The sequence below is a fragment of the Cavia porcellus genome, unplaced genomic scaffold (assembly GCF_034190915.1).
Source record: "Cavia porcellus strain 051 isolate PalLab524CR breed Dunkin Hartley unplaced genomic scaffold, mCavPor4.1 scaffold_10, whole genome shotgun sequence".
Taxonomy (NCBI): Eukaryota; Metazoa; Chordata; class Mammalia; order Rodentia; family Caviidae; genus Cavia; species Cavia porcellus.
Genome location: NW_026947493.1, coordinates 2,960,584 through 2,977,248, shown reverse-complemented (window position 1 = coordinate 2,977,248; position 16,665 = coordinate 2,960,584). Strand labels below are relative to the sequence as shown.

General features: G+C 35.7%; 1 protein-coding gene across 8 annotated transcripts in view; it reads right to left on the bottom strand.

Moving 5' to 3' along the window:
• Znf451 (zinc finger protein 451) overlaps nucleotides 1-16,665 on the bottom strand; it is a 91,989-nt gene that overhangs the window by 50,555 nt on the left and 24,769 nt on the right. For 7 of the 8 annotated variants that reach the window (XM_023561675.2, XM_023561673.2, XM_063256917.1 and 4 more), the window contains one exon: nucleotides 5,820-5,931. In XM_023561675.2, the coding sequence (XP_023417443.1) occupies nucleotides 5,820-5,931 (112 nt within the window). Of the gene's footprint in view, nucleotides 1-5,819; nucleotides 5,932-9,281; nucleotides 9,353-16,665 lie in introns of those variants that run through there. The other variant, XM_063256918.1, reaches the window with a different exon arrangement.

Here is a 16,665-nt window from a genome sequence, read left to right as displayed (position 1 = left end):
TATGAATAAAATACTTAAAGCAGTTTTAATCAAAAGACTGAATTATAATAGCTTAGTGCTTTGGAATAGGTTGAATGAGCCTGCTAAAGGTATTGGGAGATAAAAATCTTGTTCTTTAAATAACTAAACAGAACAATGACTTCCTTAGCTATCGCTCTCTTAAGAAATCTCAACACTCCGAACGTTTGTTTTCTTTTTTTTTCCTTTTCTTTTCTTTGGGTTTGAACCAAGGGCCTTCACACTGAGTTTCACTGCAGCTTTTTTTTTTTTGTCTTTTTCATTTTTATCGGTACCGGGGATCGAACTCACGACTGCCTGCTTGCAAAGCAGGTGCTTATGCCGCTGAGCTAAATCCCCAGCCCCCACTATAGCTTTTTAAAAAGTTTTTTTAAGACAAGAGTCTTGTCAAGTCACTAAGTTGCCCAGGCTAGGCTTGAACTTGCTATCTGCCTGCCTCAGCCTCCGAGTGCAGGGACTGCAGGCGTGAGCCACTGCACACAGTTGAAGTCCATTATCATACGACCATATAGCCCAACAGTATCACAATGGTATCACAGCCATAGATCCCAAACTTCATTTCTACATTATTTCAGAAACTAAGCAAAAACCTAACCTGATTTAAGTTAGAAGGAAAAAACAAAAACCTTTAACTATAGAATTTAACTTCAGGTTCAAACTTATCTGCCATCTACAAGTCGGGAGTGACTTGAAAGTAGACAAAATACCAAATCTTACAAGCACTATAAAGACTCAACCAAACAACTCATTTAATGCCAGGCAGGTTATGGTGGTGTACAGCTATAATCTCAGCACTCAGGAAGCTGAGGCAGGAGGACTGCTCTGAGTTCAAGGCCAGCCTGAACTACACAGCAAGGTCTTACCATTTACAAAACAAAACTCATTTATTCTCACTTGGTCTGCTTAGGAAAGAATTCAAATTATTAATCAAGGTGCTCTTCTCTCAATCTGGAGGGCAGATATCAGGCCTATGGGGGCCATAACTCACCCAACGATTCTCCATATGGAACCTGAAAGTGCTAGACTCATATGAGATCAGCATTTCCTAGAAGTGGTCTTAGGGATGTAAAGGTTTATAGTTCTAGTTCTCAGGACTCCCCCAAACCATAGTCTGTCCTTGATCTCTGGAGAACCATGCACTGGTGTGCTAAAGAGCCCTCGCCTGGTTCTTATGTGGCTGAAGCAGCACCAGGGAGACAGACGCCAATTTCTTCCATGACAAAAGGAATATGCATTGAAGACTTTCAAGAAATCACGGCAAGAGGAAAATGCCATGTCCTCTAAATAATTAAGGCAGCCTGAGTGCCATGAAATTCCCATTTAACTGGATTAAGTCACACTAAGAAGGCAACTCCAGGCTTCTGTGTTCATTATGCAACTATTCACAGCCCATTTCAATATGATACCCAACCAACGTGGACTGAACATCTCAGTGCAGGGCATGGTTTTGTTTTCTTATAAATTGGCACTATAAAGAACTTGGTCTCTTGTCTCCTGGAGCATCCTGTCTGGAGGAAAAGACAAACATAAACAGATCAATCCAATGCAGGATAAACACTGCATTGGAGGAATCAATAAAATACTCTGATGATCAAAGAAGGCCAAGCACCTAACTTTATGAGACGTAACTCAAAACAATCTTAACTCATAACTAGACATGGTATACAACAGCCACTCTGACTCAGCAATCCCTGGGTAGGAAGTATTATACTAGTCTCACAGGCAAAGAAGAAAAACACAGAAAAGATCTGTTTGTTTATTTGACAAGGGCTCCTTATGTAGTTCAGGCTGGCCCTGAATTCACTGTGATCTTCCTGTCTCAGTGTCCACACCTGGCTGGAAAAAATATTTTTAACATGTCGGGTGGGTAGATAGACTGACAGGGGGGTAGACCGATTGAGAGGTAAAGGGAAGAAATATGGCTTGAGGGGGTGGTCAAGTGTCAAAATATCTAAATCATCAGTCAAGATCTACTAAATAGTAATACACATAAATTCTTTCATAAGAATAGATATTTTGATTGTATTTGAAGGAAAGCTTCCTGCAAACTAACTTTAAAATGACAAGATATCTAAGGCTCAACCAAGTTGAACCTCTGACAATTTTTTCGCAATTAAACCTTCTGGTTGATTAAATTCACAACTAAGATCTCTGTAGACCCTATAAGAAAAGGGCTGGGGATACAGCTCAGTGGTGCAATGCCTACCTGGTAGCACGAGGTTCTGAGTTTGATTCCCCGTATCACAAAACAAAACAAAACAAAACAAGCTAGTAAAGTCATCACAGGATTTCCTGTTGATTGGAGGAGAACTGCTCCAGTACTCCTTCCTGGAAGTTCAGGTCTGTCAAGAGTAATCAAGTGCCCACTGTTTCAGATAAACCTCACATGCATACCTCCCAACATCTTCACAAACTGCATGGATGGACCAATATGAACCTGTCCTCTAGCACTGTTTAAAGCCAGTTTCCATACAGAAATCTTTTTCTTTCTTTTTATTCATTTTTCAGAAGGGTCTCATTATGCAGTTCAGCCAGGACTTGAACTATGTAGCCCAGGCTGGCATAAAAGTCAGTGATCTTCTTGCCTCAGCCTCCTGAGTGCTGGGATTACAGGCATTCCTGCTGCTTGAACCACTGGTGGTACAAACAGATTTAATCACTTTTAAAAAATTAATAAAAAAAAACTATAAATAGACCAATTTCATGCCTAAACTGGAATAACTACAAATATAAATACAGTTGTATTTCAGTTCACAAACTTGATTCTATCTACAAAGTCTAGTCAAAAACTGGGTTGAATGAAAAAAATGAATGAAATTCAGTAGTTAGGTTCAATGTTGACCTTATGGCAAAATGTGAGTCTGTTCTTGTCCAGTTCAGTCTGCAAGCAGAATTGTGGAGAGAACTGACTTCATGAACCGAGGTGCCACTGTATTAATACAGTTCACAACAATTTTAAGAATTACCATAATAATGAGCAAATTTATTTACCTCATTAAACACACATTTATCTATATTTGTGAATCTCTTTAAAACATTTTCTACATAAATGTGGCTGATCTGTGCAAAGTGGGCAAAGTACCCCAGCATGCTTGGCTTTCTCTGCAGCCACAGTGGAATCCATTTTTTCAGATTCAATTTTCAATACATTTTCTGCAAATTACTTGTGTGCATTTCTTGCCAATCCTAAATAAACTTCTATAAAGGAATGTGCTTTAGAACATTTCTTTACAGGTTAATAGTTTATCAACAGTTAATTCTTGGAATTTTAACATGAAAATCTTAAAAAAAATACCATTGTTGGTGTGTACAATATGCACTTATAAATGCTGCATCTTAATTAGTTGTATTATAATTTTTATTCCATTTTAGTCTTTTCCTCAAGAAACCCTAATATAGTGAAACATCTAGCCTGCTAAACTAATGCACTGTACTGTATCACTGTAATCAAAGACAAGATCAGGTTTTATGTTTCTAATGTTTTCCTTCAATCAATGTACATGTATGATTTTTAGAAGTCATTAACATGCAAATGGTTGTTTTTATCACTCCATTTTAACAAATTTTACAGCACAATGATTTTCAAAGTTTATGATTTCACTCAATTTTTGCTTAGTATTTGATCATATTGGTAAAAATTTTCTATCTGGCTATACTGTGCTACAAAATTTCTGTTGTTATTCAAGTTCTTGTATTAAGGATATTCTCAAATAACTACATATAATGTGTTCAAATAATAGATCATTCAGTAACTTCAAGATATCATAAAAGCTGAGGATTTAGCTTATGGCAGAATGCTTGTCTAGCAAGTGGAAGACTCTGGGTTAAGTCCTCAGCACCAAAATATTAAGCTAAAACAAAAAGTAAAAAGAAAAAATATACACATGAAAAAAATCATTAAGACTGCTCCTGCATCAAAATGTTTATACTTGTTCTGGCATAAACATGTAAATCATAGGTCCAATGATTAGGCAAACATAATTTATATAATTTTACCCTGTATTTGTGTTTTTTTCCTTTGATGTATTGGTGAAAAAGCAGATATTCTCACTATAAAAATCATACTTTTGTCTATCACATTTTTTCCAGACTTTACTCGATTCCTAATGTTCTACTAGTAATTTCTTCCATGATTTTTCTAACTGTATTCAGGGGATCCTCAGTTCTGTCATGGAATTGTCAAAGAAATATAAACAACTCAAAACAGTCAAAAAAAAAAATTGTGTTACATGGCATCCATTTGTTACATATATCCATTGTAACATATATCCATTTGGACACATACTATTTAAGCCAATACAATCTAATATCTAGCAAATAGTACTACCTTCATAATTAATAAAAAATTTTCATCTAACTGTAACAAAGTCCAAGCATTGCTGTTTTCTTCTTTTTGCACTAAAGCCATTCATCTGTTCCAACTAAAATTTTGAGTATATTATCAGACACAAATGATTTACACAAATAATTTAAACAATGCAAAAGATTACCTGCAGTCAATACTTCTTATTAGAAGTTTTGCAATTCCTTGTGCTCCTGATTTATCATATTTCTATTATTGGCTGTGTTCTTCCTCTTTTTTTTTTTTTTTTTTTTGGTGTTTTTTCATTTTTATCGGTACCGGGGATCGAACTGACGACCGCCTGCTTGCAAGGCAGGTGCTTATGCCGCTGAGCTAAACCCCCAGCCCCGATGTGTTCTTCCTCTTGATTATCTACATTCATATCCAGATCTGTACTATGTTCATGAATGTTTTGACCATTCATTGAATGTTTATAGAGTTACATTCATGTAACGCTAATGCATCGTCATCTGACACTGTCCTCTGTTGAGGTAGTTACAGATTCATCTGATGAATCTTACACTTTCTGTGTTTTTGACACTCTAATAGAAAAAATTTTTTACAAAAATGAAATACTCTTAGAATTGAAAAACAAGCCATGGAAGGTGGCACACACCTATAATCCCAGTATTGGGAAGGCTGAGGCAGGAGAATCACCACAAATTCAAGGCCAGTCTACAATACACAGGGAGTTCAAGGCCAACCTGAACTACACAGTGAGAATGTGGCTCAAAAACAAACATAAAATTGAAAACAAATAGGTCAGAATATATACATATGTGCAAAAATTATATATTACAAATGAAAATCCAATACAAAAAAGAGAAGAGCTACCACAGAACAACAAAGGAATAATAAAAGAGAAATTTACCGCTGAGTTTCATTATTGATGAAGCCACAATTCATGTTTCACTGCTGGGTGGGTGTGATTTAATTTTATCAGTAAAAAGACCAATAAAAGTGATCAGATCCACTTGTTCTAATGGTTCAAGGGGCCTGCCTGATAGGACTGTCAGGCATGTGCCACCAGTGTTTCAAGCCAGCAGAAACTTGTTAGTAATAAGAGAGCTGTGAAATAATATTTTTCTTTTAGCGTCTTAACCGAAGAGCATATGCAGGTTAGCTACAAAATATGAAACCATCAAATTCAAATCAGAGCCACCCAGCAGCAAGACATATGAATTACAGCCCTGCCATGAACATGTTAAATATATGAACTACCGCAGAACCATGATCACTACCTGATGAGTTTAAGGGCAACTTACACTGTATATACCAAAAACATGCTTGGGCAAAGGAAATCAACTAGCAAAGTAGGGTATTATGTAGTCATACTAGTTTCAATAAGTCTTGAATTTCAGCATCTTATAAATTTATTAGAAACTGAATAAAACAACATACTTTCTGCCTTAAGTTGTGCAGGAAAATCAGTAACCTTAATAGAATCTTTGATGAATACCTGGCATTTTTAGCCACTGGTCCACACACAGTCTTGCTGCTTCTGTATCAGAATGTCCTTGAATAAATTCCAATTCTTGTAACCCATGAGCATGATGAAAATCGATTTTTTCCTAAAGACATTAAGAAAAAATTCAATTGACTTATGATTACTAACCAGTTTCCTTGGGGAAAATAATGACACATCAATGACCAGAAAATACTCTTTATCCCAGTGAGAAATCTATACCAAAGTTATACATACATCAGAATAAAGTTTCATGCTCTAAGATCCTTATCCCAATGTTTTTTTACTTTGTTTTGTTTTTATTTTTTGGTATCTTTTTTGGGGTGGAGTGTCCCTATGCAGTTCAGGCTGGCCTTCAGCTCACTTTGTAGCCCTGGCTGGCCTCGAACTTGCAGTGAGTCTCCTGCCTCAGCCCCCTAAGTGCCAGGATTACAAGGCATGTGCCATCACAACTGGTTTGCTGATCCCAGTATTATTTGCTCAAAGTTTGCTACAAGCTACATCTATCTCCAAGTGTTTAAGTAATTATATCATGTACATTTGATTAGAAACAAAAATAAAAATTTTCAGCTGTGTGGCACATGTCTATAAACTCAGTACTATTGGGGGCAGGTCCAGCCCAGAAAGACCCTGTTTCAAAAAATAAAAAAATGGAACAGGACTGAGGTTGCTGCTCAAGAAGGAACTGGGTTCCACCCCCATTACTGCCCTCCCCCCAAAACACTGTGCTGTGAGAATGTATCTTTGATATCAAGAACATCAGCAAATTATTAAATGAATCAAAGTATTAAAGAATTTAATTGATATGTAACTTCATTTGAATAGGGCAAAAAGGCTATATATTAAATATTAAGGATATCTCTGGGAATAGAAATAAAGAGGAGCCCAATAAATATTTATTTAATGAATAACATTACTATCAGACACTTACTAGCACTAATTTTGTTTCATGATAAAGCATTTGTGGCCCCCGAGATCAAGGGTTTGCAAACCTTTTCCCAAAAGGTCTGGGCAACAACTATTAGGGGGCTTAATGTTGCAGCATGAAAGCACTCACAGAGAGTATACAAACAAGTATGGTAGTGTGCCAGGAAACTTCTACTGTATTAATAAAACAGACCACAGAGCAGTGCCAGAAGTAAACTACATGCTTTAACCTGAGAGTCTCTGAATGTTACCAGTGATATTATCCACAAACTTAGGTTTATGCTGTATTCTAATATTTCCTGACCACCTGTCATGTGCAGGCACTGTTCTTAAAGGATGTTAGCTTTAACTCTCATAGTACACTAAGAAATAGGTACTATTATTATTATTCCCATTTTAAAATTGAAGGAAAGGCTTGGGTATAGAGAGGGTTAATAAACTGTCTGGCAATATATAACAATGTCAGAATCCAAACTCTAGCAGTCCAATTCTAGAAATCATGCTATGAGTACATCACATTTTTTTTGGACAAGATTTCAACTATACTCAGTCTTTCATTTTCCACACGCATGCATTTGATCAACCTATGATTGAAAACAGGATAAAAATTGCATCTGTACTGAAAGTGCACGCTGTTTTTTATCATTATTTCCTCAACAGTATAGTGGAACAATATACAGCACTTATATTGCACTCGGTATTACTGATCACTGTGAGACGATTTAAAGAAGAGGGGAGGATATGAGTAGCTCACACCAAATGCTACACTATCTCATATGTGTATCTCATGTAAGGGACTTGACTAGCCAAATTTTGATATTCGAAAGGGTCTTGCAAATACTGGAAGACAACAGTACTAAAAAAAAAAAGTCAGTCAGAAATATTGTATTCGAATGACAAAAAAAGTACAGTCTAGTTAGCAATGTGATAAGATTTCCAATAGTGAAGGGGAAGTAGAGGGAAAAGATGGATCAAGAATTAATCTGAATCTATACAATAGTGTTCAAAGTACAGCCATAAAATACTAATTCTTAAGAATGTTACTACACATTATACAGATCCCGTAAATCTCTGCAATCAACCAAGCAAGTATAGAATTACAAACCATGATTTGAGTACAAAATATTCAAGGCCCTTTCATGCAGGATTTCATAGTCCTAGGTATTAGTTTATACTGTAATTTTCCATTCATAAAGTTTACAGTATCTCAACATCATAAATCACCAGTCCCTTTCAAAACTTTATCACAATAAAAGTTCTTCCATCATTACTACCATATACCAGCTAACAGGCCACTTAACCAATTTCTTTTTTTTTTTTTTTTTTTGAGAAACAGGGATGGACGCACAACCTCGCATTTGCCAGGCAGATGCTTATGCCACTGAGCATTCCCCCTTAATCCCCACCCCACTTAAATAATTTCTAATCACAGAAACTAACCTTTTACAATAGAGTTTAAACTCTGAAACATGGTCAATGCTCAAAACATTTACTGTCACTGGTATGGAATTAGCCACCCTTCTCCTGTCCCAAAGGCATCTCACACACTTGAGGGCCTCAGTCCCTGCATGTCATCTTGTCTTTGGAACACAGACAGGTAAGAGCTGGGCCTGGCCAGCTGCTTAGCACAATACCTGATCTCTGAAAGTGAAGTTTCCAGTGAGGATTTTAATGAATCTTTTTTTTTTTTCTTTAAAATGTCTCAATTCAAAAGAATGATAACTTTGAGGACACCAACATTTTACAAATGCCTAAATTAGAAGACATGTTCTTTATTTTTAGCTAGAATTATCACCAACTAGAATTATAAAAATTTATTTTCCATAGCTTCCTCGCTTGGTATTTTTCATTTGACTGCTTTTTTTTTTCTTCCTGTTTTGTATCTAGTTTTAAAAATCAAGCTGGGTGTTGTAGCACATGCCTGTAGACCTAGCACTCAGGAGGCTGAGGCAGGAGGCTCCCCATGAGTTTGAGGCCTGCATGGGCTACACAGTGAACTCAAGGCCAATCGGAACACACATCAAGTGAGACCTTGATTCAAAAAGCAAATAATAAAAATCAAGTTATCAATGAAGGGACTCAAATAAAAACTCATGGATGAATAGCAAGCAAGGGACTGACGCATCTGTTCTGAGAAATTTTCTTCCTTTAAGAAAAATGCAATCTAGACACATTTATTTTTTTAACTGACTAAACAAAGAATTTAAAAAGTGAGGACTTCTGGGAAGATGGTGGAGTGGTGAGCAGCAGAAAAAGATTCTCTGGGAGTTGCTAGAATATAATAACTTGAGGAAAAGGAGGGAAGTGGGTTCCTTGGACCCAGGAAGGATCTGAGGAGCAAACTGGGAAAGTGAAGGGAGAAACTTCAATGAAGGAGGAAGTAGTAGGCAGCACTCTCTGAATCAGGACTCACTGCACAAAATGAGCAGTTCAAACCTGCAGATACACAGTGAAACTTGGCAATACCAGAAGCTTCTGCAGAGAGATATAGGAGTGGAAAGGAACGGAGGACCTGAAGGACTGCACTACCTGGAAGAGAGTCCTGAGAGCTTGATCATCTTGCAGGAGACAGTGATTAGCTGGGAGCCATCCTTCAGAGGAGCCAGTCAAGCTTGGAAGTCAGAACAACTCTGGGTTCATGTAGTGGCTCCCAGCTGAGTTCAAGTCCACAGAAGGTACGTTGACTGCTGCAGCCTGAACAGGTCTGGTCTGAGCCCCATGGCCGGAATACAGTCTGAATTTTAGGAGAAATCAAAGTGTAGCTCACTGAAATGTTGCACTACCTTGCCGTAAAGCTATTGCTGGCTTGCTGGGATAAATCAACTCATATCTGTACTCTGTCTCCACATGCTGTTTACCAATGACAGAAGAGACAAGTCTGGAAGTAAACTTTTATTTTCTTTTCACTCTTTCTTTTTCTTTTTTTCACTGTTCATTGTGTTGTTATAAGTGTGAATGTGATTTCTACTTTCTTTTGTAGTTGTTGATCTGTTCCTTTTATTTTTTCCTTCTCTATTTTTCTGTTTTCTGTACCAGTTTCCCAAAGCTTGTGTGAATCTCCTTTGTCTTCTAGCTTACTTCTAATCTCTTCCTCTTCTTCTATTTCTCTATTATTTCTTCTGATTTCTTTATTTTGGTATGAGGGATCGAACTCAGGACCTTGTGCTTACCAGATAGGTACTTGTGCCACTGAGCTAAACTCCTACCCCCTCCTGACTCCTTTAAAACTTTGTCCCAAGGGTTAAATTGGCATTTGGAGTGCTTATTTACTGCATACAATTTTCTGGTTTGTTTTAGAGCTTGTTATATAACCACAAATCTAGTTCACACAATTAAAAATTAATAGTTACCTCAATTTTTCGTTTTCTAAGCTGTATTTGATGGTACTGTTGTTGTTGATTGTATCGCTTTAACCAAAGAGACATTAAAATTCTAACCAGTAGTTCTTCTGAGATACCAAGACTGAAGACTGCCTAAGGGTCACAGAAAATATTATGGGCCAGTGCCAAAAAACAAGGGACTGGGCCAAGTGGTCAGTAACTTCTCATTCCCAATAAACCAAAGGTAGGATCTTGCAAGACTCAAAACCAAAAAGCCACCTACAGCAAGACACCTCAGAGAAGCAGTCATTTCCTACGGGTTCTACATGCTAGCAATGAAAAGCTACACACCATAGGCAATTTACAAGAATCAACCCATAAATTAAGCTAAGAAAAATAACTAAACAAAACAAATTTTTAAAAACCCAAAATGAAGAGACACCTAAACAAGATGCAACCCTATACATCCAGTTTACCAAGGGCAAATGAAGAGGGCAAGGAGGCAGAACAACCCAAAAGCCTTTACCCACATGGCCTCTCTGAATTAGTAACAACAAAGCAAATTTTTCAGATAACTACAGAGATGGTAACTACCATGAAACACATGATTAGTGACTCTAGAGCATATGCAGATTATAAAAAGACTAGCAGCTTTGGAAAATAATGGAAATCATGAATGTCTAACATTAGAAAGAAATCCAACTCATAAAACAGGTTCAAGCAGATATCCTGGAGATTAAAAATTTCACTGAAAATATCCACAGCAGAATAAACCAATGTGAGGAGAGATTCTCAGATATAGAAGATAGGCTTACAGTCACCCAGCACAAAACAAAAGATTTCTTAAAAATAGGAAAGGATTGTGAGAAATCAATTCAGTAGCAGCTAGATGATGCAAAGAAGAACCTAAAGTTGACTCAAGTCAATGTAAAGCAGGAGATAACACAAATGATATAAAAAACCAATTCACAGACATCATGGTAAAAAACTTCCCTGGTGGGGAAAAAGAATTTAACATACAAGTAAGTGAGGCATATAGAACTGCAGTTTGATTTAAAAAAACAAAACAAAACAAAAAACCCTACAGCAAGGCAGATGATAGGATTTCAGAAATTCAACACGAGAACAGAATATGAAAAGTTTTTATTTTTTTAAAGAAACAAATAAAAACTTACAAAAAACAAACCCATCAGAATCATCACTGACTTCTCAACACAAACCCTCAAGTAAAGTGAAGTGTTCCAAGCCTTAAAAAAAAATAACCTCCAACCCAGACTGATGTATCCCACAAAACTATCTTCTGATAGAAAATAAGACTGCTATGACAAAGAACACAAAATTCATGAACAGCAAACTAGCACTCCAAAATGTTCTGAAGGACATTCTAGAAAGTGGTAACAAGGACTACAACCCTATGGACCCCAACAGAATGAACTACTTGGGCGTGCAATTAATTAGAGGGGAAAGATAGAGAGCCAATGACAGGAAAACAACATGACAAGGACAAATCAGTACACATCAGTTATAACCATTAATGCTGACGATCTCAATTCATCAATCAAAAGAATCAGATTGGCAGAATGGATCAAGAAGCAAGATCCAACAATAGGCTGCATACAAGAAACTATTTAACTCAAAAAGAAATTCACAGATGGAAATTCAAAGGATAGAAAACAATACTCCTTGTGAAAGGAACTAAAAAAAAAAATAGTAGCAGCTATTCAATTTGTAGACAAAGTGGATTTCAAGCCAATAGAGACAAAGAAATTCACTACTTTGTTGTAAAGCAAACAACCAAGTGGAAGAGGTAACAATCATAATCATATATGTAACAAATATCCATGCACCCAAATATATAAAACAGTCATGAAAACCATGAAAAACCAAGTAAGTATTAATAGAACTGTACTGGGGGATTTCAATACTTTGCTGTCAGAAATATATCAACTAGTCAAAAAATTAACAATGAGGACTGGGGATTTAGGTCAGTGGCATAAGTGCCTGCCTGGCAAGCACTAGGTCCCGAGTTCGATCCCTGGCACCAAAACAAAACAAAAAAACAATGCAACATTAGAACTAAACCAACTTTTGAACAAATGGACTTAGTAGATGTTCTACAGTGTTCTACACTAAAGCACCAAAATATACATTCTCAGGTGTACATGGGACATTCTCTAAAACAGACCACCTACTAGCTCACAGAACATGCTTAAGTAAATACAAAGGAACTGAAATTATCCCACGCATATTATCAGAGCATAGTATAATGAAACTGGAAATGAATGGCAAAAGAAACCACAAAACCTTCATAAACAGATGGAAACTAAGTAATACCCCTCCTGAACAGCCAACAAGTCACAGATGAAATTAAAGAAGAAATTAGACAGTTTCTACAATTAAATAATAATGCCAATACAACATACCAGAACTTATGGGACACAATGAAAACAGTACTACAAAATAATTTATATAAGTAAATACCCATATCAAAAAAAAAAAAAAAGAAAGAATAAGATCCAAAAGGTGTAACAGATATTGTGAAACGGAAAGGGACAGAAAGTTGTCAAAATGCAAGAACAATTGGGATGAGGAAAGGAGAAAAGAAAGGGAAAAGATTACATGTATATATGTGTATGTGTGTGTATGTGTGTTTGTATACATATACAAGACAAGATAGATAACTATACTATTCATCTGTTAATTCACCAAAAAGAAGTTTTGTGTTTTCACTGATTGATCATTTTTTTATGCCTAAATCTTATAATCTGAACAACTACTTTGATGATGTATGCCACATATTAACTAGTGTTACTTTCCTATTATTTTGTTTTGAAATTCTTTATTGTTTTTATTCTTTATTGTTTTGTTTTTAAAGGAAAAAAAAAGAACAGTGAGCTCAAATAAACAACTTATTATTGAACTTCAAGCTTCTAGAAAAAGAGCAGGTCAAGCACAAAGCTCACATGACAGGAAATTATAAAGATAAAAGCAGAAATTAATGCAAGAGACTAAAAATAATACAATGAATCATACAGTTGGATCTTTCAAATATTAAATAAAATCAACTAAACTTTAGTGAACTCATCAAAAAAAGGAAAGATACAAGTCCATGCAATTAAGAAAAGTCACAACAGATTCTGCAAAAATCCATCTATACCTGTTTCAACAACTTGTATCCTAATAAGATGGAAAGTACAGGAGAAATGAAGATTCCTAGATAAGTATGACTTACCAAAGCTAAATCAAGAAGATACAAAAATTCCAAATAAATCTGTATCAATCAGTGAAATTGAGCATGTAATTAAAAACCTATAAACATAGGCTGGGGATTTAGCTTGGTGGCATAAGCGCCTGCCTGGCAAGCATGAGGTCATGAGTTCAATCCTTGGTACCACAAACAAAACAAAACAAAACTATGAACAAAGAAAAGCCCAGGGCCTGATGGATTCACTGTTGAATTCTACAAGAAATTTAGAGAAGACGTAATACCACTATTTCTCAGACTCTTTAATGAAAATGAAGAGAAACAATATTCTCAAAGTCCTTCTGCAAAACAGCCATTACCCTGATATCAAAACAAGAGCAGGACCCAACTGAAAAAGAGAGTTACAGGCCAATTTCCCTAATGATTAACACAGAGGCAAACATCCTCAATAAGAGATTGACAAACAGAATGCAGCAAGTCATTAAGAAAATTATATACCATGAACAAGTAGGATTCATCCCAGGAATGCAGGGATGGTTCAACATATGTCAATCAATAAATATAATAAATTATATTAACAGGACCAAGGTCAAAAACCATATGATCATCTCAATAAATACAGAAAAAGCATTTGACAAAGTCTAACACCCATTCATGATAAAAACCTTACAGAAAACTAGAATACTTTTATCTCAATCTGATAAAAGCCATCTGTCATAAACCAACAACCATTACACTGAATTGACAAAAACAAAAGCTTTCACTATAAAACCAAGATAAGGATGACCACTCTTGTTTCATACAGTTCTGGACAGAGTAATAAGACAACAGAAAAACAAGTAACACTGAAAGGAAAGAAACAAATTAAATTATCATTATTTGTGGATGACACGATACTATACATAGAAGACCTCGAAAACTCCAACAAGGACTTTTAGATTTAATAATCCAATTCAGTAATGTAGCTAGATACAAAGTCAGCACTCAAAAATCAATCCCCTTCCTGTACACAATAAACTCAGAGAAATTAAGGAAACACCACTTGTCACAATAACATCCAAAAAAATGAAATACCTAGGAATCAATTTAAGGAAAACAGTTTTACATTGAAAACTATAGTACTTTCAAAAGGAGACTGAAGAGGATATCAGAGAGTGGAAAGGAATCTTTCGCTTTAGGGTACAAAAAAGTTAAGAGTGAAAATGGTCATACTTCCAACACTGTTATACAGATTCAATGCAAGATTGCACTGAATCAAAATTGCAGCAGTATATTGCACAGAATTAGAGAAAACAATTCTAAAATTCATTTGGAACCAAAATAGACCTGGAGGCATCACAGCCTCAGACTTGAAATTATACTACAAAGCTAATGTGATAAAATCAGCACGGTACTGGTAAACAAAACAAAACAAAACCAGACCCTACGATCAATAATTGGAAGAGATTAGAAGATATAGAAACAACTCCAGACATACTTAGCCATCTTTTCTTGGACAAAGGTGCCAAATATATTCACTGGAAGAAAGATAGCCTTTTAAATAAATGGTTCTGGAAAAACTAGTTTTACACATGCTGAAGATTAAAATTAGACCCATGTCTTTTGCTATGCAGTAAACTAAAATCAAAGTGGATCAAAGATTTAAATATTAAACCAGACATTCAACCTACTGGAAGTTAAAAAAGGTTGAACTCCTGATGACACTGGTGTAGGCAAAGACTTTATGAACAAAATCCCAATTGCACAGAAACTATCACGAAGAATCTATAATTGGGATCTTAAGAAAAACCTTTTGCACAGCAAGAGAAACCACCAACAGAGTGAAAAAAAGTGTGAGAAAAAAACTTTGCCAGTTGTTCCTCAAAGGATTACTATCCTCAATATACCAGAAACTTAAAAAAAAAAAAAAAAAAAAAAACTCAAACCTTACAAACTTAATGACCAAATTCAAAACCAGACATGTGAAATGAATAAATATTTCTCAGATGAAGAAATAGAAATGGCAAGTAAATACATGAGAAAATGTTCAATATCCTTGGTTACTTGAGAAATGCAAATTAAAACACTACTGAGACTCCATCTCACTCCAGAAAGAATGACTATTACCAAAACACTGACCAATAATAAATGTTAGGCTGTGGGCAAAAGGGAATACCTCTCCACTGTTGGTGGGAATAATGGTACCTAAAATGTACCAATAAAAATTTTTTTAAAGTTTCCAGTTTTCAAAAGTATTTCCTCAATGTCAAGATAATATCTTTTATACAATAAATCTTTACATGAATGGATGGTGAAACATTCCTTGAGAAAAACCTTAGTTGTCACAGTGACTATTATGTAAAATCTTGAGCTTATCACAAAAAACTTTACTATGTGGGTGGTCTAGGAAAAGATGCCAGCATCATGGGAAATCTGGAGAAATGTAAGACAGTTTGTAAATGACCCATAACAACAACAACAACAAATATGTAGTTTGGGGTACAAAACTTCCTTAAAACTGAACAGGATGCTCACCAGGACTGAAACGATACTGTGTGATTTTCTGGAAAAAACATTTTAAACATAATTAGAGGGCAATCCACTTGAGACCCCTCTAGTCTCTCAGGAGCCATTCCTATTCCCTATTCCTTTTTTCCAATAAATTGTCTTTAAAAATAAACAAAAAACCACATACACACCCATAAAATTAGAACATTACAAAGCATGGGTGTGGTGGTGCAAGCCTGTAATGCTAGCACTCAGGAGGCTGAGGCAGAAGGACTGTTGCAAATTTGAGACCACTCTGGGCTACAAAGCGAGCTCAATGCCAGCCGGAACTCTATAGTGAGACCCTGTCTCAAAAAGACAAAAAAAAAAAAAAAAAAAAAAATCACAGTCTAATTAGTATTCACTATAAAGTCCTCAAACTAACCTAAATTTAAAATTAGTTTACATTGTATCATTTAGGAGGTATTAAAACAGAGGCTTACAGAAATATACAAATTCTTCTATAAAAATCCAGTGAAACGAAAAGTAAGTGACCTTCTATGGTCCAGTTGCTGCCAGAGCTGTGATCTGAACTGAGCTAAGACTTCTAGTATGAGTGTTTTCCACAATGACCTGATAATGAGTAGAATGCTGACATTAGTTAGTACTGATGGAGCACTTTCATTTCACTTGGTGAAATCAAGTCAAGTAAAGAAATTATAATATGCAAGATTCTTAATGAGGTTTCATTATCACACAGGTTCCTTTCATCCAACTTCACATTTCTTTTATTAACTGCTTAATTTGGAGAGATAGGCTGAAGCTTGAGAAAGTGGTTTGATTTTGTGTGGCAAATAAAAAGGTAACTTTTCAATAGAGTTCATTCTACAAAAGACCTGACAGAATCTTTTCACTGTGTGAT